We start from the raw sequence: 23,588 nt of genomic DNA, 5'->3' as shown, positions 1-23,588 counted from the left end.
AACCATTCACTTTTCATTCCCATTGCCCTAGCTATAACATTTTGCTTTTAGTTTTGATGAACTTTAATATGTAGGGCCTGTCACTGTTCTCACTGCTGTCTCACTGATTTTCTGTTCCTTTATGCCCTTGAACTCACTGACCTATCTAATAATTTCAGTATTTCTACATTCATATATGATATTTGCATTATCGCAAAAAATTCTCACCCTAGTTTGTTTTTTAGTTTATTATTCCATCTTTCACCTCCCTCTTTTCAAACAGAATTTAACCAGGTAAAAAGAAACAGCTGGACGGCCAAGCCCAAAGAGTTGTGGTGAATGGAGTTAAACCCAGTTGGCGGCCAGTCACAGGTGGTGTTTCCCCAAGGATTGGTATTGGGGCTGGTTCTCTTTAGTATTTTTATCAACGACGTGCACGAGGGGATTGAGTGCACCCTCAGTAAGTTTGCAGAGGACACCAAGTTGGGTGGGAGTGTTGATCTGCTTGAAGGTAGGAAGGTTCTACAGAGGGATCTGGAGAGGCTGGATGTATGGGCCTCAGACATTGGTATGAGGTTCAACAAGGCCAAGTGCCAGGTCCTGCACTTGGGTCACAGCAACTCCACGCAGAGCGCCAGGCTTGGGGAAGAGTGGCTGGAAAGCTACCTGATGGAAAAGGACCTGGGGGTGTAGGTCAACAGCTAGCTGAATATCAAGCCAGCAATGTGCCAAGGTGGCTAACAGCATCCTGGCTTATATCAGGAACAGTGTGGCCAGCAGGACTAGGGAAGTGATCGTCCCCCTGTACTTGGCACTGGTGAGGCCCCACTTCCAATACTCTGTTCAGTTTTGGGCTCCTCACTACAAGAAAGACACTGAGGTGCTGGAGCGCGCCCAGAGAAGGGCAATGAAGCTGGTGAGGGGTCTGGAGCTCAAGTCTGGTGAGGAGCGGCTGAGGGAACTGGGGTTGTTCAGCCTGGAGAAAAAGAGGCTGAGGGGAGACCTTATTCTCTCTACAACTACCTGAAAGGAGGGTGTAGTGAGACAGGAGTCGGTCTCTTCTCCCAAGTAATGAGCAATAGGATAAGAGGAAACGGCCTGAAGTTGCACCAGGGGAGGTTTAGATTGGATATTAGGAAACATTTCTTCAATGAAAAGTTTATCAAACAGTGGAACAGGCTGCCCAGGGAAGTGGTGGAGTTGCAATCCCTGGAGGTATTTAAAAGATATGTAGATGTGGTGCTTAGGGACGTGGTTTAGCGGTGGACTGGGCAGTACTAGGTTAACGGTTGGACTCAATGGTCTTAAGAGTCTTTTCCAACCTAAATGATTCTATAACTCTATGATTATGAATCCAAGCCACAAAATTCTAGACAATCATTTCTGAAACATTGTCACTGACATTTGCTTAGCAGGCTTGACTCTCTCCAGCTAGAGGTGTAGAACAATTGCAAGGTGGAAAAAGTTATTTGGTTTAACCAAAGGAGCCTGCCAGAGGGGCAAATGGAATTTGGTATGTAAACAGATCTTGTTTCATGCACTGCATGAAAGCCCCTGTAACAAAACCCAGGAGAACGTTTACATTTCAACATTGGTTTATTCCAGTTTTCTTGCCTTTTTCTACATTCTGACTGTGGCAAGTGATGGAAGAGGCAAAGACATATCTCAGGCAGACTTATCAGCTGCTTCTTGAGGAGGGGCAGCAGGAAACTGTCTGGAGAGATCATCTAAAGAGATCAGGGATGGAAATTATTTCAATCTGATTGGCACTTTCCTGCCTGACTAACATAGAGCATAGCTTATTTACTAATAATGAACGACGGCTAAACAACGGGAAAAGGGATTGGGGCCATCTGGCCCTTTAGTAATTTCATCTCCGAGACATCTGTTACTATGAGAAATCACTTGTGCCACTCCAGCTGGCACTGCTTCACAGTTCAAAATTTCAGCTGTAATAAGAAAGGAACATAAAGAGCCACTGTACAGAAGAAGGGAATGTCTGGTGCTTTCCAAACACCGGCCTTGCTTATAATTGAGACTTTTGTTCTGTATATTTATGAAAAAAATTTTTTTGAGTTATAAACATCAATTTTAATTCTAAAACAGCACCAACAGAACCCAAAAATGAAATCTAATTTATGAAAAAAAAAAAAAACAAAACTCAAATTTCAAGCTTCAAGCACGAGAATAATTGCAAAATAAGAGAAACTGTATGTTTCCTAAAGTCTTCAATTTTACAAAATATAAATAAAATGCACTCTATCTTATGCTAAAGGTACTTAATGCATCGGTTCATACGCACAAAATAGTATAACAGAGCCTATGTACTTCCAACCTTCAAACTGGTCCACCTCAATAGATGCCATACTACTGTGTATGACCTTCCAGATACCAAGGTGAAAAACACAGTTCCTACATGAATGCAGCAAGCAACTGCAGTATCAGACATGCCTAGATGTGACACTTCTATAGTCAAGTCTCTGGTTTTCTTATTCAATTTCAAATTATAAGGAGAAAGCGGTACTCTCTGCCTATGTGAAACACACTGATTATATCAACTTCCAAACAGAATCTTTAAAACTGGTCTGTCAAACTCACTGAAGACTCTATAACCTCAAAACCAAGATAATTGTAGACAAGCTGCATTACAAGCAGAGTAAGGCATTAAATAATCTGTTCCTACAAGGGATTTCTCAAACAGGTTTTAGATACTGTAAGGATGAATGTGCTAAAATATTACATTCAAGAATTTGCACTATAAAAACTGCATTCATTAAGGGGAATGCAGTCACAATAAAGACAAGTTTTAATTAAAACTATGAATATATTCTCATATATATGTCTAATTGTCTATTACTTCACACTAAACTAGATTACCTATTCTCTTTCATGGAATTATTTTTTAACTATTTAAAAAACAAAATATAGGTGGAAGAAATCAGAATGCAAGAATTGATGAACAATCTAAAAGACGGGTAAGTATGAATCAGGAAAAAAGGGGAGTCACATATGCAGCAACACAAAGTAGCCATGAAGACATTTCCACCAGGAGACGACAGCCTGAGTCTTCACTTCCAAGTAGGTTATTTCACCACCTTATAAATTTACTAACTGTGAAACATTTTGGAAGGATTTAATGCCAATCCCCAAAAGAACCCAAGTGTTAACAGCTATTTAATCATGCAGCACAGCCAGCCAAAAATCAGGAAAATTTATCTTTTCTCTAAGAATGCATTCAAGCTTCCCTAGGCAGACAGTGAAAAACTGATTCTTGATTCAAAAGCTTCTCAGGGATCCCTAGGCACTATGGACAAACACTCCCTCCAAGCTCCTATTTATAATTAAAAAATACAAATAAAAAAAAAGAAAAATGCTGTTCAACTAATTACAAGATTTAGTATAATAAAAATTAAACCTCTTCAGTATAATTGAAAATGGGAAAGAATCACGCATAAGGCATGTGAGACTAGCAAACAGACTCAAGTTGCTGGACAGGCAAGAGAATTTGTAAGACACCAGTTTACCACTTCACTGCCATCTTCCAGGTAACTGTATTATCAGTAATAATCATCTGTCTTTTTGCAGGAATCACCAACACTGATTCCATGCCCACACGATGCTGTATCAAATGCGATACAGCCAAAAAGCCTTTATACCTATGCTATGCATGTGATCAATTGCTTGTTATTAAACTATAATACTTATAATTTTTCACACACAAATATATTTTAGCTTCTTGTCATAGTCACTATGAATTTAGTTTTTTGAAAACATACACTATTTGTGGATGGCACTAATACTGATCATACCAGCATTGGCAGTACTTTTGGAATAATTAATGGATTGTTCATTATCATAATTATAAATTAGTGATGTATTGTATTACTTGCCAAATGCTTCTAGAAAAGAACATAATCTATTCCAGCACAGAAACCAGAACTAATGCTGGATCTAAAAATATTAGACATAAAATATATTTAACCTTCTTTTCAGCACGAACTGCAAAGAAATGTCTACGCAGTGGATGGGAAACAGCAAACCATTCACAGCAAAATTCACAACCTACCTTCCTACAATTAGTAAAGAGGCCCGACACGATGCAGCTTCATAAGGAGATTTGACAAAAGGGGATCAGGTAAGAAATTCACTGGTTCCTTCTACAATTTTGCGTTGACCAGGCAGGCCCACAAAACTCGGGACAAACTGCAACAAACAGTCTCAGGAAATAGGTTGTACTAGTTGACTGTTTCACAGAAACAATCATCAAAAGTAGCACTTTAGCATATATTTCATGCTAAATTACACTGAAGTATTTTGATTAAGGCCAAAAGTATTTAGGACCCTGAAACATAGTCTATACTGGATACTTGGGATATGTCAGATGGAGACCAGTATGCTCCTGAGGGTCTTGCAGGAGGCGTTGCCACTTGCAGCTCCTGGGTTCTCTCACTCTGATCACAAACTCATTTAGGTGAACCAAGACCAAAACTGAAAACAATTTAAAGTAACCTGGCTGATCTGTGCTGACACAGATGCTTAAAACCTTAAAGCATTAGCAGTGTGGAGGGAAAACACCAAGGCAAAAGATGGAGATGACTAGCAGAACAGTAATTGCTTCAAGACTTCTTGGAAGGATGCCTGACTACACTCTTATTGCACCTCTGCTTGCCTAATACAGACACTGGAGTTGCTGCTTCTCACATGTCGCTCTTAAGACATAGGGACCTAGAGATAACCTTCAGAAGAACATGGTATGACTCAACATGCAAATTGGATACGAACAGGGGAAAAAAAAAGATGTTTCAGTCAATGGGTTGCGATAAGAGTTTGTCTATGAGAAAACTTTCTGACAAAGACAGAAATGAGGATCACTCACCTGCCTCTGGTGTTCTTTGAGACGGAATCTCAAATTCCCAGCCAAGGGACATGAAGTGGTACAGCTCTACAATAATATGCCATTGCCAATTGGACCAAATTATGCCTTTGTCTCTTGGGCTCCTCAACAGTTTCTAAATGCTTGGAAGATGAACTGAACATAATGTCTTTTCTACTTCTTTCTATCGCTGTCTCATCTCTAAAGCTGAATTAGGAGCTCATAAGAGAAGAAGGGTAAGAAATTAAGTGTGCAGAGCCCACTTTCAAAAATTCTGGTGAATGCTCTCTTCTCTACATACCCCACTCCTGGGAAGGGTTGGCAAGCAGCACTCCCATTTCCAAGTAATTCTACCCAGAGTGCTACTTAAATAGCTATTTCAATAATATGTTACTAAGCCGATTATCCAATGTTCTTGCCAGACCAAGGAATTGTATTATTTGAAGGCATGACTTGAATTTCAAGATGTAGCTCTAAGTATCTCTAAAACCAGTGTTTCTCAAAGACATACCATACTAACACCTTTGCTTATATGAAGTATGATACATGGCTTTGTAGGAAAGGGAGGAGTGGGTGGTTTTAAACATAATATTAAGGACAAACCCATTTAAGTACCAAGCTCTAACTTTTTGCCTTTCTCTCTTCTTATCCCTTTAAGTAACAAATGGTCTAGTTAATTTCTATTTGTTTTTTCAACATACATAAGAACATAATGCATTTTCTTGTCACCTAAGATGTGTTTCACCTCCTTAGAATAATGTCTTTAGGGGGAGGGAAAAGGATTCTTCTATGGTTTTATGTGCTGACTGGTTTTTGCACCTCTCGGTCTCCTAGCTGCTTCCCCAACAGACTTCCATCTAACATCCCCTCCTTTTTTTTCATGCAACACTTGTTTCCTAGAGTGGAACTCAGATGCAACTTGCCATCATCATTCCATTGACCCAGTAGGAGGGAAAGAAGCACCTTGGAAGGAGACAGAAGCATCTTCTTTGTAAAGATGCCATTTACATTTGGCAAGTTTTACTTTAATTATCAGTACTGCCAAAATAATATCTTGGGACAGGCTCATCGCATTGCATTGCATAAATTCACAAAACCATTGTGCCCATCAGTCTGAGGATTCCCATTCAGGTCTGTCAGAAATTAAAACTAACAGATCTGTTTTGCTGGACATTCACATCCAGAGGAATGACTCTTTAAGCATTCAAAACGGAAAGATATTACAAAGTAGGACTCAAATAAGAATTCTCTGAATCTTACCCTCCTAAAGGGCAATGGACACACATTACTAAGTCAAAAGCAGGGAAATAGCAAAACCAAAATTTTGGCATGTGAGATAACTGTTGAGAATGATGAGCTTGAATATTTGTGATGAATACTTTTAACATCTGAGAAGCTATGTGGCAATAACCTCAGTATCAAAGTAATCTCTGATATGCAGATACAACTGAAATCATAGAATGGTTTAAGTTGGAAAGGACCTTGAAGATCATCGAGTTCCAACCCCCCTGCCATAGGCAGGGACACCTCCCACCAGCCCAGGTTGCCCAAGGCCACGTCCAGCCTGGCCTTGAACACCTCCAGGGATGGAGCCTCAACAACCCCTCTGGGCAACCTGTGCCAGTGCCTCACCACCCTCACAGTGAAAAACTTCTTCCTAATGTTCGATCTAAACCTGCCTTCTTCTAATTTAAAGCCACTCCCCCTCATCCTATTGCTACATGCCCTAGTAAAACATCCTTCCCCAGCTCTCCTGTAGGCCCCCTTTAGGGACTGGAAGGCCGCAATAAGATCTCCCCAGAGCTTCTCTTCTCCAGGCTGAACAGCCCCAACTCTTTCAGCCTCTCCTCAGAGGAAAATGAAGAAACAGGCCTCCCCTCCTTTTTTTGTGTTTTTTTTTTGTTGTTGTTGTTTTTTGTTTTTTTTTTTTTAATATACATGTACCCTGCAAGACGTTTTCAGCTTAACTCCAGAGAAAAAAAATGTTACTTTTAAGATCCCTGACCTACCTGTATATAGTATCTTATTACTATATACTACATACCGAAGCTATTAGACTCATACGGACACAAAACTGGTTATTATGAGACTAGGACCTCTGAACATCTCCATATCCAAGCCCTTACACATGCCTTGTACAAGCAATTTTTGAGTATTTCCAAGGCCAGATATTCTACAGCCTCCCTGGACAACCTGTTCCAGAGTTTGACTACCCTCACAGCCCTGTAGTCCTGTTTACCACAGTCATCATCTCCGCTGGTTTTATGCTCACCAACATGAGCTCAGCAACTTGAACCTAACTGAATTTGCCCTTACGTCTCCTCTTTGATGCTCTCAGTTTTAGAGATGATAAAAAAAATAATCAGACAACCATATATGTCATAAAGCAATGAAAAAATAGTAAAAAAAAGTGATTCAGGAAAGAGATAAGGAAATATGCAATGAGGTAGATACATCTCCTGCCTGCTTATTAAGAATATCTCAATTTTTAACCAAATCTGCTGTTAACACTACACTAACATTACACCTAGAAAATTGTTTAGCCATTTCTACAAATCTTTTTTCTTTTTTTTTTTTTTTTTTAATGTTAGAAGTGAACTTTGAAATCTTCCAATGAATTCTAACCTAATCTACAGAAAGAAGATGCAACCTTGCTGCAACACTATCTTATGAGTAGGAAGACAGCTACATTCTGAATAAAACAGTTTGGGGGGGCTTTTTGCTCAGATCAAGGACTTGCTATTTAAGATACAAAGGTCACTAAGCATGAATCACTGTGGCAGAGTCTGAATCATATTATGGAAAGGGATTTCTTCTCTGGGAATAATTAAGATAACGTTCTTCTGAAATCATTACCATTTGCACATGGGCTAAGGACTGTAAAATGATGTCAAGTTTATAAATCATTTAAACTATTTGAGAGAATGAATGCTTAAGAACTATTATAGAAGCAGACAAAAATTTGAAATACTTTCCTTTTTTCTCCCCTCGTTTTCTTTTCAATTAGCTGTTTTTAATACAGCCATTTTTTCCCCTCTACGTTCTTGCACAGATGTGGCTGCAGAAATTTCAATCTATGTTCTCTGTTGTCTACAGATTACTCATATTCAGGTATATGCAGTAATAGACTCTCTTAGGAGCTTCACATAAGTTAAGGAGGCCAGAGAGAGATGATGACTCCTCACAAAAGTGGTTCTTGGGGACAGACTTGGAAGCAGTTACTTCTTCTGACCCTCTCTAAACTGGGCCAGAAGTGGTGCCATCCACACTGCTCAGAGCACACCACCACTTGACCGATTTCAGCAAATTCTTCAGTGGTCTAATGGTGTCATCCTGGGCATCTTTTTTTCAGGGCACCGACAAGCAGAGTTTATTTATTTGGCCTCTCCTTTGTTACAGCAATATCAGCAAAATCAGGCCTTTACTCACGGTGGCAGGAGGCATGAAAAGAAACCCGGTTTACAAAAGGAGGATTTAAAAAGAAAGAAAAAAAAAAAAAAAAAAACAAAACAAAAACCCCAAAAGGAACAGCATGCAGACCATCAGAAGGTAGAGAATTTTTCCAGGCCCATACAAGAGCATGAGCTGCCAAGAAAATACTTTAAAGTGACTTCTTTGTTTGATATAATACACTAAATTCTGAAGGAGTAAAAATGGAAAAATTCTTTGCATTTAATTTCTTTAACTTTATTACCTAAACACCATAAAAGCTGCTTTCATAACAAAATAGTGTCAGTGCTGTACTGAGCTAATCCTAATCTACCTGTTGACTCTGTACACCCATCCTTCTGTTGCCACACAGCTCCAGGCTTACCGGCCAATTCCATTGCCTCTCAGGCCTTTCAAACCCTCTCAGTTCCCATCCCTCCTTCATGACTTCCTCAGGAGGGAAGAAACAAATGTATAGCAAATGAAGTTGTCTCACAGGTGTGTGGGACAGAATAAGAATACTAGGTCCGAAGAAAAAGAGAAGTGTGACATACGTGTGCAGAAAAAGAGGTTCTGTTACAAGAAATCACTAGACTTAGATCCCCTGACTTTTTAAGAGACCACGTTTTCTGCTACCTCTGATCTCCTTGAAGAGATGCTCCCAGTACTGCTTTCTTTCAAGTATCACGCTTGGGTACTGAAGATACACACTCCAACTCCACTATGTTGTTCACACTCACATATTAGCACAGTCCTCTTCCAGATCCCCTGTATGCTTTTCTCCGTAATTACAATGACCCCTCTGCCCACCTGAACTATGGGTTCCTCTTCACCTTCTAACCCGTTTCTCATACACCCTTTCTTTTTTTCTGCCATTTGTCTAAAAGATTTCATAAATGGTAAAGTTTTAAACCGGAACTTAAATCTGAAAGGTTAATTGCATAGTTTAGTATCCTGGAATTTTATCTTTTTACTTCGATATGTCAATTAACATTTAAAGACCTGATTTCATCAAGATGCTGCAGATGCTCTGAGGTATCTTGTGATGCAAAACAACCCTAAATCTATTTTAAAAGACTGCTGCTCTCTGATAAACCATATTCCAAAATAGCATGCACCAGTCCAAATCTACTGGTTTGTACGATTCTAAAGTAAACAGAAGTGCACGCATGTGCATAGTCACACACGCACATGAATATATATAACCTGCTTTGTATTCACAAGACATATTAACTAATATAATAGTATATTAACTAATAAAAACCCCCTTTGTGATGCGCTAACACCGCAATAATTTACAAAACAATTTAAAAAATATGCATGTTAACTGGAATGAAGGCTTTTGATTGCCCTTATGTAATTTAAGGAGGAAAAAGCCTAAAATAAATTGAAGTTGTGGTTAGAGAATACATGGTGGAAAGATCAGAAATTTACTGTTTACGCACACTTAAGACAAACAAAAGGAAATGCAGAGTAGAGGTACCCAACAACCACAACTGCCCTCTTATGCTATGCAGTGATCATTTGATTATTCTTAAAATATGCCATGTTTGTGCTTCCACTTTGGAAAACTTCTTTTTAAAAGACAAAAATTCAAATTCCGTGTCTCCCACAACTCCTTTAAAATTGTTTTACTGAATTAAAATAAAAGTTGTGTGGATGGCTCTACTGTGTAATTAATAGGGGTTACACTTAGATTTTCTTCCACAACTTCACTGGTTTTGATACTGCTTTTGTGGCACCTAGAATATTACATCAGAAGAAGAATCAACAAAGAAACTGCCCTTGACATTATTTATGATTATACTTTGTTAGCAAAGCCTACTGCAGCATGCATTTTCTTACCGGTATCTATGAACAAATATACCCTTAAATATAGAGTTCATCATATTTTCAATTTCATCTTGGTTTTCTTGTAGCTGCAAAAAACAAAACAAAAATAAAAGATGACTACTTATTATAATTGGATATTCTACAATTCCTTATTGGGAAACATTAGAAGACCATGGAAGAGCACTTAATTAAAGGTATTAGTAGTTTCACCATTTTCTACTTTTCCAGCGCATGCCTATATTGTGTGCATATACATACATCTATACAAATATATATATATGCAATGCCTTAATGGAAGAAAGTTAACATACTCTACAAACATCAATTAATTTAGTTTCAAATTAGTCCTTTGAAGTGGTCATCACCATTTTTTTACTATTGAAATTTAGACAAGTAGAGACTATATGTTCAGTAACGCCAGCAGTCCTCTAGTCATAGCTAAACAGATAGAACTGTGAGTGAACTACAGCTGCGGAAATGAAGCTGGTTACAGATCAGGAACCCCCTCTGAAAAAGTCAACGTCCCGTTTAAGGAAAGTACTTAAAGATGTTCTCATCCTCAAGCACACGTGAAAGCTGCTTTAATTTCCGTGCCCATGATAACTGAGTTTCTGCACCAGGAAGCTTTCCAGAATCAGAGCGCAAGGGCTTAACATTGGAGCACACCTGACATCCAGGCCTTAGATTGCAAAAAAAAAACCAAAAACAAAAACCCCAACCCCAAAGCCAAACAAAAAACAAACCCAAATGAAAAATGTGTTATGAGCGTGGTTTTATAAATAAGATTTTAAAAAAACCCAAAAACTTAATATTTCCTGCATAACGTGAGCACATTTTGTAAGTGCTATGGACAGCTTACTTTGTGTCAATGAATCTGTTAACACATCCTAAAGGCACATCTTGGAATCAATTAAAGTATTTTCATACAATCAGCTTTTGTACTAAACTACGTAAGTTTGACTCAATTACACCAAAATGCAGCTTTGTTAAATAAGATGATGCCAATTTTATACAATCAGCTCTTGGAGCAGCATGACTGCTACGCTCAAAGGCATCATTCTTCCATCAAGGTGTTTCTTAATATCAAAGCAGAATACCACAACATGTGTAAATGTAAATTTTTCTACATTTTCATTATGAAAACCACAATAGAGCCTTGCTAGTACGGAGTGCACATATGCATAAAATAATAAAACCTGTAGAATTATGGATCTATATATTTAGCAGACAAAACACCTTAAAGCCAGAGGCAGAATTATGATCAGCTGTTTTGACTTCCTGCATAGCACGAGCTCATAAACACTTTCACCTCGGGGTTTATATTTTTCAAGCCATGTTTGTAAACATTTCTACAGTATCTTTCAGATAAGATCTAAAGTAGCTTGCAAAATTCAGTAAATGAAGTCTCCCATTTCACTAAAATGTAAGGAGGTGCTGTCTCCATTTTGCATATGGGGAAACCAGGGCATTGAGAGTTCTTGACTAATTTGTCAAACACCTGTCAAATAAATTAATTTAATAGTAAAAGGCATTATATACAAAGGGAAAAGTTGGGTGCACACCAGTTCTGCATATACCAAAGGGCTGGTACACAAAACAAGCATATTTAGACACGCCTTCTGGGAGAAGCACTCTTTTGAGCATCAGCTCAACCCAAATATGCGCGGACTAAACGCCTGTTCAATATAGAACCCCAAAGGGAGCATGAATTTCTCGTCACTTCTCACTTGGTTGACTTCACAGGCTACAGGCAGGCAAATGTCCCCACAAACATGGGGCTAGAGACAACCTAGCACAGACTGCAGAGCAAAACGAGGGTGGGAATGAACCAAGTAGCCTCAGGAGGCTGCATGAAAAACTAATGAGGCCCTGAAAGGGAAAGGGGAAGCTCCTGCAGAACTTTGGGTATGAATTGTTAATATAAAAATACACCACACAAGAGAGGTTGGAGAGAGTGAACCGAGGCCCGAGAAGGTTAAGATACTGAAGAAAAGCATACTGTGACATTTCTTTGAATAAGAAGTTGAGCAGCACCATACAAGACTAAGTGGCGCAGGCGAGGGGACAGTGTTGATGGCTTCCTCCCTCTTCTGCTTTTTCGACAGGGAATTTACAGCTTGCTATAAACATGGTAAGTCATCAGCTACATAACTGATACAGGGATCCATGTGCTGGGACAGAGCCAATGTAGAAGGAGAATCAGAGATTCAGTAGGTCCATTTGAGATCCCTTTTACTTTTGTGTGCGAGATCCCTTTTACTTTTGTGTGCTAACATTTAAAAGATGCAATTCTGAAATGTATCCTAGTTTCAGTGATGAATTAACAATTCTTTGAAAAATATGATTTTCTCCAAAAGTTTAATTGCTTTTTTACACTTTGAGCTTTTGTAGACCATGTACTTGAATTTTGGTGCTTAACTTCAGGCATCTTGAGAGAGCGTTTGTGTCTTGGGATTCCTGCTTTTACCAATGCAAAAGTGATGTAACACTCCCCCTTTAAACCTAAGTAAAAATAAGGGAAACATTCTCTTCTTGACTCAGCAAGCATTTTGAGAAGCTCAAAAAGCCATGTATGACAAACACAAAATTTCAATTACTACCGGCAGCAACTAAAATACAACTTCCTCTATTTTGTGGCAGATTGTTACATCAATCATCCGGGTCAGCTGAAAATCTGATTGACAAGAATAGAACTTCATGCACTGCTCTCACATTAGGTATGTAGAAGATGACACGAGAATGAAACACTTCAGAGAGTGAGTTCCATCTCTTCTACTTCAGATTAATTTGCCACAGTTAGCTTGCAAACAGTCCCTATAGAACTTCACCAAGATAAACGCATGCCCGTGTGTGTGCCTATGAGGGTTTATTACGATGGCACTACATCAAAAGAATCAACTAAGAAAGTGCCAGCACAGAATACTATTATAAATTCAGCATATTTAAATATGGGAAACATACAGCATTATGTTAGGAATTCTCACACAGAGCCATTATGCCATCTAATCCTAATAAATCTCTTCTCCTCTACTATGCTTCACACCCTGTATCTGAGGACATATTCAAACAGCACCGCTCCTCTCTGGCTTACTCCTATGCAACATTTTGATTAGTTTTAGTGAGTAGTGATATGAGAGAGACTGAACAGACATAGTAAAAGTTAAGGTTTGCCAAATGCTCACTTTTCTTTGAGGGTTTCACAGCCCCGTGCTAGCCTGGGCAGCCTTGCTTCCAAGCCTCCCCAGAGCAATTATATACTGCATCTCCAAACTCCATTTAAAAGAACAGCCGAAGGAACGGGTATAGAGGATGTCCGTAGACACAGAGATACTAAACCGAGTTAATCAGTGTAATTAATGACTTTGTCCTTCTCTGGAGATTGAAAGTAACAATCAACAAATGTGGACTAGAAACTGTGCTCCAGATATTTTAAGAAACCAACTCTGCTTTTTAAAATGCTTTAAGGCTGACATTGAATTTAATATTTAATTTAAAATGTTTCTCTTGTAGTTTGGGCAGGAGAGATTGTTCTTGCTTTGTACCTTAATGCATGATTTTTAAGAATTATGAAAGCCAAATAAAATTGTGCTACGGATCATAGGGGTAAAATAAAAATAAAAATACATAACTGTAATTATCCCCAGACAAAGACTATAAAGTCAAGCAATTTTGTGTCAAAGTTATACCTAAAAGAATCCAAGGTGCATACAGGTAAAGCACCCAGACATCCTTAATTTGCCATGGAGTAAAACAGTGGTGCGGGAAATATATTCAAAACTAATACATTAAAAATAATAAATTTAAATCTAATTCATATATACTTCAATCCATCTTATGAGTTTTACATGGCATCTTTACAGATTATGGCTGTTTGCGTGTATATGTATTCATTTTCTGCTTGTTATCTTTAAATTTCTTTTAAGTACAACTCTAAAACGGAATTTCCTGGGATAAATACTTTATTTAGGGATGATTACAGCAACCTTCTAATGGTTTTGCTCACCTAATGCCAGACTGGTACTTACTAAAAGCGACTTTAATGTCTCCCTAGCTTCTTCTCCCTGAGACCAGGTGCTATAGCCCCCACTCCAGTGTTTCTTGAAAGCAGCTACAAAAAGAAGTACTAATGAGACACTATGTAATAATTGCAGCGATCAAAGGGAGAAATGGGCAGTGCAGTGAGGGACTACATGTGATCCTTTTTTCAAAATCTTTTTGCATAATCAAACCAGCTACTACTTACAACTTGAGACTAATTTTCTTCCTGCCTTGTCATAACGTACAAGCTTGAGAATCGAAATTATCCTGCGCGTGCAGAACAGCACACAAACTCAACTGAATGTGTTAATACAAGATTAAAAAATGTAGCCCAAGTAATATGCTTGAGATCACACAAACACAAGTGCAGAACTAATCTCTTGTTTCTCGCTATGGTACTCAAGTCACGAACCATCCTGGACTTTCTGTTGGAGGGAATGCACATGAACCAGGAAAAAAAACAAAACCAAAACCAAAAAAACCCCCCATCTTTTCACTTGCCTCTTTTCTTTTCTGAAGCAGCAGCTCCAATCTTTCATTAGCTCTTTTGCCAATCATTTTGTTCCTCTCAGCTTCATACTGCCTCTGTGTATTATCCTGATGAATGCTCAGGTTTAAGGCAACATTCACAAGAGCAGTCATAAGCTTCATAGCTGCAAAGGCAGAAGACAGAATATGACTCTTTACCTGTAGTCAGAGCTAAAAAATATTTCCTCAGCAGATCCATATTCGCAGAAAATAACGACCTTGACACAAAGCCATCTGGAAAGGCAGTTCCCACCCAAGCAATACCCAGGTCACTTGGCTCATCTGAGGATCAGAAAAGAGAGTATATATACTGCATTGAGCTCACGGCAATGTTCTTTGCCATCTTCTCCAGACAATTACGCAAGTTCTGAGTGCATAAGGTCAGTGAGCAAGTATGTGAATCTGCAGGATCAGTGTACACCATGAAGCCAGTTACTGTGGAGTTATATACATTTATTTACTGGAAAGTATCATTATAGATTATACAATAAGGGTAACTCTCAACCAATAGCTTCTGAGGATTACTCAATTTACAAGGGACCACAGCACAGTTTCTCTGAAAAGTAAGTCTGACATTGCTCTAAAGTCAAGCCTATAGCTGTATAAAAGTACAATCAGAACTTTATGTGCCCATTTATATGCATTTTCACACATACTGGATCTAATATTGTTCATGTCTATTTTTCTGTATAATTTATTTTTACAAAAATATTTATAAGGTTCTTTCTTTCAGGTGTTTAAGAAAAGGGTAGATGAGGTGCTTAGGGACATGGTTTAGAAGTGGTGGTGTTTTTATCAGGGTAGGTTAACGGTTGGACTTGATGATCTTAAAGGTCCCTTCCAACCTCACTAATTCTATGATTCTATGATTCTTGTGCTCTGTGTGGTTACATGGTGTATCACATTTTACAATACTGAACAAACTGCAAAATAACATAACAAAATATCACATCCTCTCTGGCTAAATGTGCAGCATTGTCTTCAAGGTAGAAAAGCAGCTATACACACAGAGAAGTGAAGCTACTCTTATAGTAACTGTCTTATCTTGCTATCGCTCAAAGCTGGTAACTCCAAGAAGCACCCACATGCACTTCTTGCCTTAAGTTTCTTGTTATAGTGAATCATTTCTGATTCAAATTGGCCAGCACAGAGGAAAAATGAAAAAAAAAAAAAAAGACCTCAAAACCACTCCTTCAAGAATAAATGAAATTCTAAATGTAGATTTTCAGAAACTTTATCAAAACTGAGCTCCATGGCATCATCCTGACCTCTGCTCTGCAGGATAGCAACATAATTAAATGTGCAAAAACTAGCTTGAAGGAAATTTGCTCAATCAAAACAAAGCTCTCAAGCTTGTTAAAACAAACACACAAATAAGTAAGTGGCATGTATTATCACTGGAAAATGCTGGGGATCTTCGGCAGCTCCTATTCCTAATGTAAGCGCTAGATACACATTTATCTAACACAAGAAGCCAGCAGTGGCTTAAATAACTGCAGTTAGTTGTGATGAACCTTATCTTTAGCATTTATCCTTGCTTGAAGTTTCTAGCTACATAATCCACTCCTACTGATGTCAACTATTTCTTCCACACAGCACAGGTCTTGGGTAACATCTCTGTGGTGCTGTGGTGTGGTTTCCTGTCTTTTCAATCAAACCTCTCACAGTTTCCAAACATCCGTCCCACAGAAGGATGAACCAACCAATGTAAGAGACCAGAGTGCGTACCTCACTCCAGAATCTCTCTCCTATGAAACAATTAACCACAACCTAAGCAAACCAACATCACCTGGAATTGAAGACAGTATCAGCTGGAAAGAAATACAGTTTCCACCTCAGTTTAAATAATATAAACAGATTTCCAGAAGGCTATCTGCAGCTCTGCACCTTTGAATACTGAATTTGTGGAGATAAACTCTAAACCTGGAGGCTTATGCCTGTGTAATTCATGTTTCTACCATCCTGTTACTGAGTAAGGTGAAGAATGCAGCAGGATGGGTTTCCAAAAGAGTTCAGTCGCTGTTAGTTGAAGCGTTTGGTTTTCAATTTTAAAATCAAACTCCAATCAAATCTGGAGTTAGTTTTTCAATATAATTGGAAATCTGCCTCTTTCTTAGATTCAAAGCAAGAGATGAAATTTTAAACAAATTCTGATTGAATTTGTTTGACATTCGGTATTACACTTGGAAACCTGAACAAAACTGTAGGAGGTTGATTGCGGACAGACTAAATCAGTAACAAATATTGGCAGTAGAAATATTCAGATTATGACAAATGTCTCCGGTAAAGGCTTCAAATATTTGGCACGATCTATGAACAATCCAGGGAGAAGAATCTTCCAATAAGCTGTATTTCAGCACATGAGATGAGCAGAAACGTATCACCTGACATAACCAGCTTTAGACACCTACATCCAAGCCAGTCACCCTAGTATTGCTTTGTAATTGGAGAAAAAGTTACATCTAGAGAGCCATTCAACCATCTTACGGGAAACACCTTATATAGGTCTGACGAAAACCATTCTAAAAAAGTCTATTTCTATCTAATCGTATACCCAGTGCTTTCCTTAGATGTAGGCAGGCATATTGAAAGGTGCAGCGTGGCTGGAGGCAAAAGACAGCAAGACCTACTACTATGGCCCAGTGCTCCCCAAACTAATGCTTCTCAAGAGCGAAAGCACAGATTTTATTTTTCTGTGGACTGAAATTCTTTGATAATACAATTTCCTTGACACACACTTAGAATAAATTTGTACTCTAAAATACAAAATCACGAAGACATTCTATACAACAAATGAACAACTAACATATAAAACACAAGACATAAGCATGCCACTTTTGATTCACAGGAGTCACTGCAGGTCCCTGGATATGACAGAAATCTCTGAGACTAAGTGCCTCAGCATACTCCTTTCCAAACAAAAAGGTGTATTTTAATTATAGTTATGCCATAGATGGTACTTGGATTTGATCAAGCTTTCCAGAGTTCTCAGTGGTGGTCAAATTCCACCTCGATCAAAATTAGGAGTAATTCTCAAAGTGGCTAAACAGTAGCAATTTCTTTGAAAAAACTCTTTTCTGCGCTACCTTACTTACCAGCTAATGTACTGGTGTGCCTGAAAGCCCGGACCTGGGAATCTGACAAACCAGTCAGAAGAGAGATCACCGTGTCCATCATGTATTCATCATAAATGATGCTATACTGACACTGTCGAATGAGCACTCCAATGAACTCGCAGAAGTTGGATCGAAACTTCTTCCACTGTGGCCCAGGCATGGTAAGTGGATAATCACCGCTGTCCTGAAGAACAAGAAAATGAAAATATGAAGTATTAAAAATCTCCCCATTTAATTTATTTTAATGTTGTTGTAGCTGTCATGGTCTAAGTTTCTTTTTCCTTCAAGACAATGGAGAAAGGCAAATAAAAACAACATATTATTCTTCAATAAACAAAACAGCTTGTTGACATGAAACCACTTTTAAAAAGACTTCATTATAACTTTCTAGACAAGCTCTCTATAGTCCAAAATATGCATCAAGACTCAATTCTTTTCCTTGTGCCTTGGGTTAGGAAGCGTGTGGGGGAAAGTATGAGAAAGGAATATTTCAAAGTATTTAAGGTTAAAACCTACAGAAAGGCTTATGTGATTGAAGGTTTGTGCCATTCTCCATCCCCACTTCAACTCCATGTTAATATTCTAATCAACAGGCTGTCCCTCCCCACAAACTGTTTTACACAAGTTTACAATTGAGATCTTATCAGAAAGTAAAACCTGCCCTTTTTTAATCTTATAAACTCACCCTCTTTCCAGCGGTAAAACCTGCCTTCTGATAGAAGTAATGGAAATTTTGCTACAGATTCATATACCCCATACAGTTTCATATACCCCATCTTGCAAAAATTATTGCAAGACTGGAGTTTATTTAAGCTTAACTCCTCTCCAAGTCTGCCCTTACTATTCTCATTTCAAGCAATACTGCATTTTAGTGAGGCTGCCTGTCCATGCCCCCCCATTAGAAAATGCTTTTATCCCCTTCAGTGAAAAAGACTAAATACAACCTCCCTGGTCACCTGCCAATTCCAGATTATCCAAAACATCAAGGCAATAATGCTCCATCCTGAATCTCTCCCCCAAGATAAGAAGTCAGTAGTATCAAAGTTAAATCCATTTGTACATATTTGTTCTGTGTTTTTGTGAAGAACAAGCACTTCTGTTCTCCCAGGACTTGTGTTATCACCCAGACTGAACCATGTAAAGCCAGTAACATAAGCGTAGAAGAACTGTAATCAAATAACCTTTCACCTAAACTTCATAAACTATATGCCCCTGCATATTTAACCAAATAACACACATTTCAATCATCCTAAAATAATAATTAAAATTGCAAAGGCAAGCACTCAAATGTTAGAAAGATAAAATTATAAGGCACTTTTAATGACCTGTCTCATTCACTGAAATGCTGAATCACATTATCTTAATGAGCAGTATTTTTATTTCTAACTTTGAATGTCCAATTTGAGAGAAATAGGAGCTTTGGTCTTAAAAAAAACAAAAAAACCCCAAACAACTCAGAGGGTTGTAAAGCTCCTGACAAAGATACCTCCTTAGCATATTCAATTGGTGCTGTGAGTCCTCAGAACTTCTGTGAATCAGATCAAAGTGTTACGTAGTAGAAACCCAGATAAACAGTTTAAAATATGTAGCAGTATCATCAGCTGTGCCATGTGTTTCCAAGTGTTCTTTGTTTATGGCTAAATGCAAGGTACATTGTCTTGTCATGTAAATAGGAGCCCTGCATTAGTCTCATATTTATTTAACTTTAGGACTGAAATTAAAATGTTAAAGCTTTCTCCTCAATGTTTTCCTGACAGCAACTCCATATGAACACTCCAGACTCCTTCTCTTCTCCCTGCTTACACCTTATTTTCACAAATAATCTCCAGACTGAGTCCCCGCCTGCACAGTACCTGTGGGAACTCCACACATATTACAGACAGAATATATTCTTTCTAGAGGTATGTATATATAATTTCTTTGGAACAGATCCTCAGAATCTCTAGTGCTGTGCGTAACTACTCACATTTATATGATGTATTTTTAACCTACAATTACATATTAGACAATCCATTTGAAAAGCATATGAAGACTGCATGAAGACCATCTCATCTAGCTGAAATGGGAAGAATAAATAGACAATAAAGCCACTTTATTGGAACTTTTATTCTTGAATACCTATAAAAATGTGATACAACAGTGACAATGATAGGTGATATTTGATGGTCCAAAGGTTAGAAAACTCAAATCAAAATGAGTTTTTGTCCACCTGCTAACTCTAGCACAAGAATTATGAGGGAATTTGTCTACAAAATGCCTGTACTCATAAGCCACACACCCAAATAGTGCAGCAGATGGATGTCCATGGAATTCCGTCCCAAACTGAACCTGTGGCAGCAATGAACTAAGTTATTTCCAAAATTTAAGTCCTGTACAAGTGTTCCTCCACTCATGATGAGGAAAATCAGTGCTTCAGTCCCTACCATAAATGCAGAAATTAGGACCAGCAGCCAGCTGATTACTGCAGCACTGATAAGACAATGCGGCAATCTTGCGAAGGTAAAGAAAGCAGTAAATCTGAACATCTTCAATGGAGATTAAGGTATTTTCTGGGCAGCATACTGTGCTAATGAATAGATAATGCAAGACTTTGCCCTAGCTAATACTAACTTCTACTTTTTTTTTTCCTATTAGCTGTAGACTTGTAGAAATGATTTATCAAGTCACAAATATGACAACAGGTACTTTATACCATAACAGATACTATCTACCATATATACCCTATGCCGTTCGCAATTGAAATTTTACAATCTGCTGAAGACTGAGGAAGATTTTGTTTCATTATGTGTTTTACGCTGAACAGTAACGTAAGCTGCTCTTATTCTAAAAGCTTATATTTTGGCAGAACTTTTTTTCTGACAATGACAACCTGCACAGATCAGTCTGAAATATTATGACTGCCAGTATGAGCGTAGGTCGTATAACATATAATATGAAATAGGTCATATAACAATTCTAAACTTACCATCTGATAGATGAACATCAGTAGAAAACTGCACTGAATTCTAAAATATTTTCCACTGCTAACAGGGTATAAGTGTATTCCAGATTTCAAAGACTAAGATTTCTAAGACTAACAATTTCATGCTTTTATACCAAAACCCACAAACTCTTTCGCAAATCCATTCAAGTGTTAGGGCAAAAGCTAGAATGGAAACTTTCTGTGAGAACTGTAAAACTTTTGAAAAGTTTTAGGTAATGGAGAAAGAAAGCTAATGTACCACTAACTGTAATACTTTGAGATACATTGCTTATATGTACATTCATACTGTGCATAAGGAAGAGAGGGTTTTTTTCTCCTTTGGCAAAATCTGACAGTTTTTGAAAAGGGTTTTTTGACAAATACTTTCTTCCATCAACTGTGAGACAGTCCTCCCTTAAGCAAAATCAATGTTCTTTGGCTTTTAGACAGTGTCTTGGCCATTTATTTTGTACAATGGGGCTAGACTAAAGACAATATCCAATTATGTTTTCAAATTACACTAGTAAAAATTCAGTGCATTTTACTAACTTTGGTTGGGTGATGTTTTAAAAAGCAAAAGTAATTCAGCCAGAACATAGCATGAATTGATACAATCCTTCTGTTTGTCATCGTACACCTAAATTTTATTTACTGTACCCTATCCCACCTGTACAGAAAGGCCCTGAGCGAATACAGCAAAAGAGGCATCCACATGACCGTAGTTAAGTACATAGTTAAACATTTTGTTGTTCAAGGCCATGAACAAGATGGGAATCGTGCAGAAGTAAATCCTGAAAAAGAGCAGTGCTCACATTTATAATTTTCCTGCTTAACTTTTTGAACCACAGCCTTGGCATTCCATTTAGAAATGTTCAGGAAAAGACACTGCTGCCCTGCAGAAAATTTCTGTTTCAGCATTTGTTTTCCTCACTAAGCAAAATGAATATTCAGAATATTTAACATGAAAATCAAAGTTCAAAAATCTCAAAGCTAAAAAGCATTCACCATTAGGAACATTTTTATTTTGACAGAAGATACCCAATCTGAATTGTAATACACTTGTTTCAAACAAAATGCTCAGATCTTTTGAAAGAGTATTTCCTCCTGTAACGCTGTTCCGAAATGGTAATTTTCATGTCAAGTTACTATTTGGTTTAAATTGCCATTTCAAATGAACAAAACATTAATTTGCAGACATCAAACAGAGCAGAGTGCTGCAACAGCCTGCAGTCCTCTCTCAGGAATCTGGAGTTCTTTGTTGTGTGACAACAGTTCCAAGAGATGAACTTCAGAATCCAAAATACCACCACCAATTTCAGTGGGATGAGAAAACTTTCTACAGTTCTTCTTACTGCCTGCTCTTATTAACCTCTCTAACACCCAGGATGCAGACAGACAAGGACATCCCTAAAGCTGTACAAAGATATATGAGGGTCTACACAGATTCAGTCCAGGGCTAGCATGAACCCAAGCTAGTTTTGGCAGAGTCAGACTTGGTCAGGCTCTCTTACACCACCGGGTGTGAGCTTGCTCCACGCTTTTGTGTGATAGCACACTTATGCCCTTAAACTGGCTAATTCACAAACTTTTCAGTACCAGTATTTCAGCACTCAGATCCTACTCAATCCACAACCCTGACTTTTCAAGATGAGGGACTGTAACTACCTTTTCTAATTATTTTAGTACCTTTTGCTTTTCCATTATTATTCTTTCCTAAAGCTCATGCTGACTTCTCATTATTCCTCATCCAATAGTTTAAATTGCTGCTTTGCTTCTGAATGCAATTTCTCATACTAAGACGTTGCTTATCCACTGGTTTCTTGCCCATTGCATTTTTATTTTAAAACAGAAGTATATTGGAATATTTAATAATGTTTAAAGAACTATTTGCATACTATACCTCATCAAATTCTTCTGTCATTTTCCTTATGATTTCTGCATTTTGCATGTTCCTGAACATTTCAATTCTTACAGTACCTGTAATGCAATGAAGGAACAAAAGAAATTAACAAAATCCTTTTTGATACATCAAAATATCAACGTTTTGCTACTGCTAAACTTACAGCTCAATAATACATATGAAAGAGTATATAATGCAATAAGAACAGGAACACATTGAACAAGACTGCCTCTTGAAGAAGTGGGGAAAAAAAATAAATCATCTGTCCTGTAAACTGCTGTCAAATTAGGAGTTAATGAAATTTTCCATCTTTTCACTCTTTACAACTGAGCAAATGTGATATAGAAGTGATAGAAACGTAGGACTCCTGCTGTGTCTGCAGTTACCAAGTGTTTTTAATTTTGTGTGCAAAATAAAATGAAGACCATCTTTCAGTTCCACAGCCACTACTAGTAATTCTCCACTTTTTACGTCAGGTCACCTGGATTACAGATATACCATGAACTCTATGCAGAGACACAGGAGTGGTTTTCAAACTGCTTAGCTCAGGACCGGCACAGCTTACTGATTTCGGCACAGCACCGTGGGAACAGACCTACAGCACCTGCAGATCACAGCAACTGCATCATGCAGTGCTACTGTCAGAGAGTTTTTCCCAAAACCACAGACTCCGAAGGGCTCAGTCAAGATGTGAGCCAGCTTGGGGCCAAAAGCAGCCAATCGCACCTATGTTATTCCTTCATCTGGATTATGCCATTCCCCCCTGTTACCTCAACAGCAAAGTCGACAGAATTAACTTTTCATTGTAAATTAAACAAAGCTATCAAAATTGAAAATATAACAACACAATAGCAATGAATGAAAATTCTTGTGAGGTGATCCTAAGTTCAATCAGTATAAATTAATATTTTTAGACATTATTTCCTTTGC

General features: G+C 38.0%; 1 protein-coding gene across 1 annotated transcript in view; it reads right to left on the bottom strand.

The window, feature by feature from the left end:
• STAG1 (STAG1 cohesin complex component) overlaps positions 1–23,588 on the bottom strand; it is a 157,939-nt gene that overhangs the window by 72,939 nt on the left and 61,412 nt on the right. The window contains exons 6-9 of the mRNA XM_082486841.1: positions 22,659–22,735; positions 17,776–17,980; positions 14,654–14,805; positions 10,127–10,200 (exon numbers count right to left, since the gene is read on the bottom strand). Coding sequence (XP_082342967.1) covers positions 10,127–10,200; positions 14,654–14,805; positions 17,776–17,980; positions 22,659–22,735 — 508 coding nt within the window. The remainder of the gene's footprint in view (positions 1–10,126; positions 10,201–14,653; positions 14,806–17,775; positions 17,981–22,658; positions 22,736–23,588) is intronic.

Source organism: Vanellus vanellus, assembly GCF_965231255.1.
Source record: "Vanellus vanellus genome assembly, chromosome: 8".
NCBI classification, from domain to species: domain Eukaryota; kingdom Metazoa; phylum Chordata; class Aves; order Charadriiformes; family Charadriidae; genus Vanellus; species Vanellus vanellus.
Note: the sequence above shows the minus strand (reverse complement) of the source record. Positions and strands in the feature narration are given on the sequence as shown.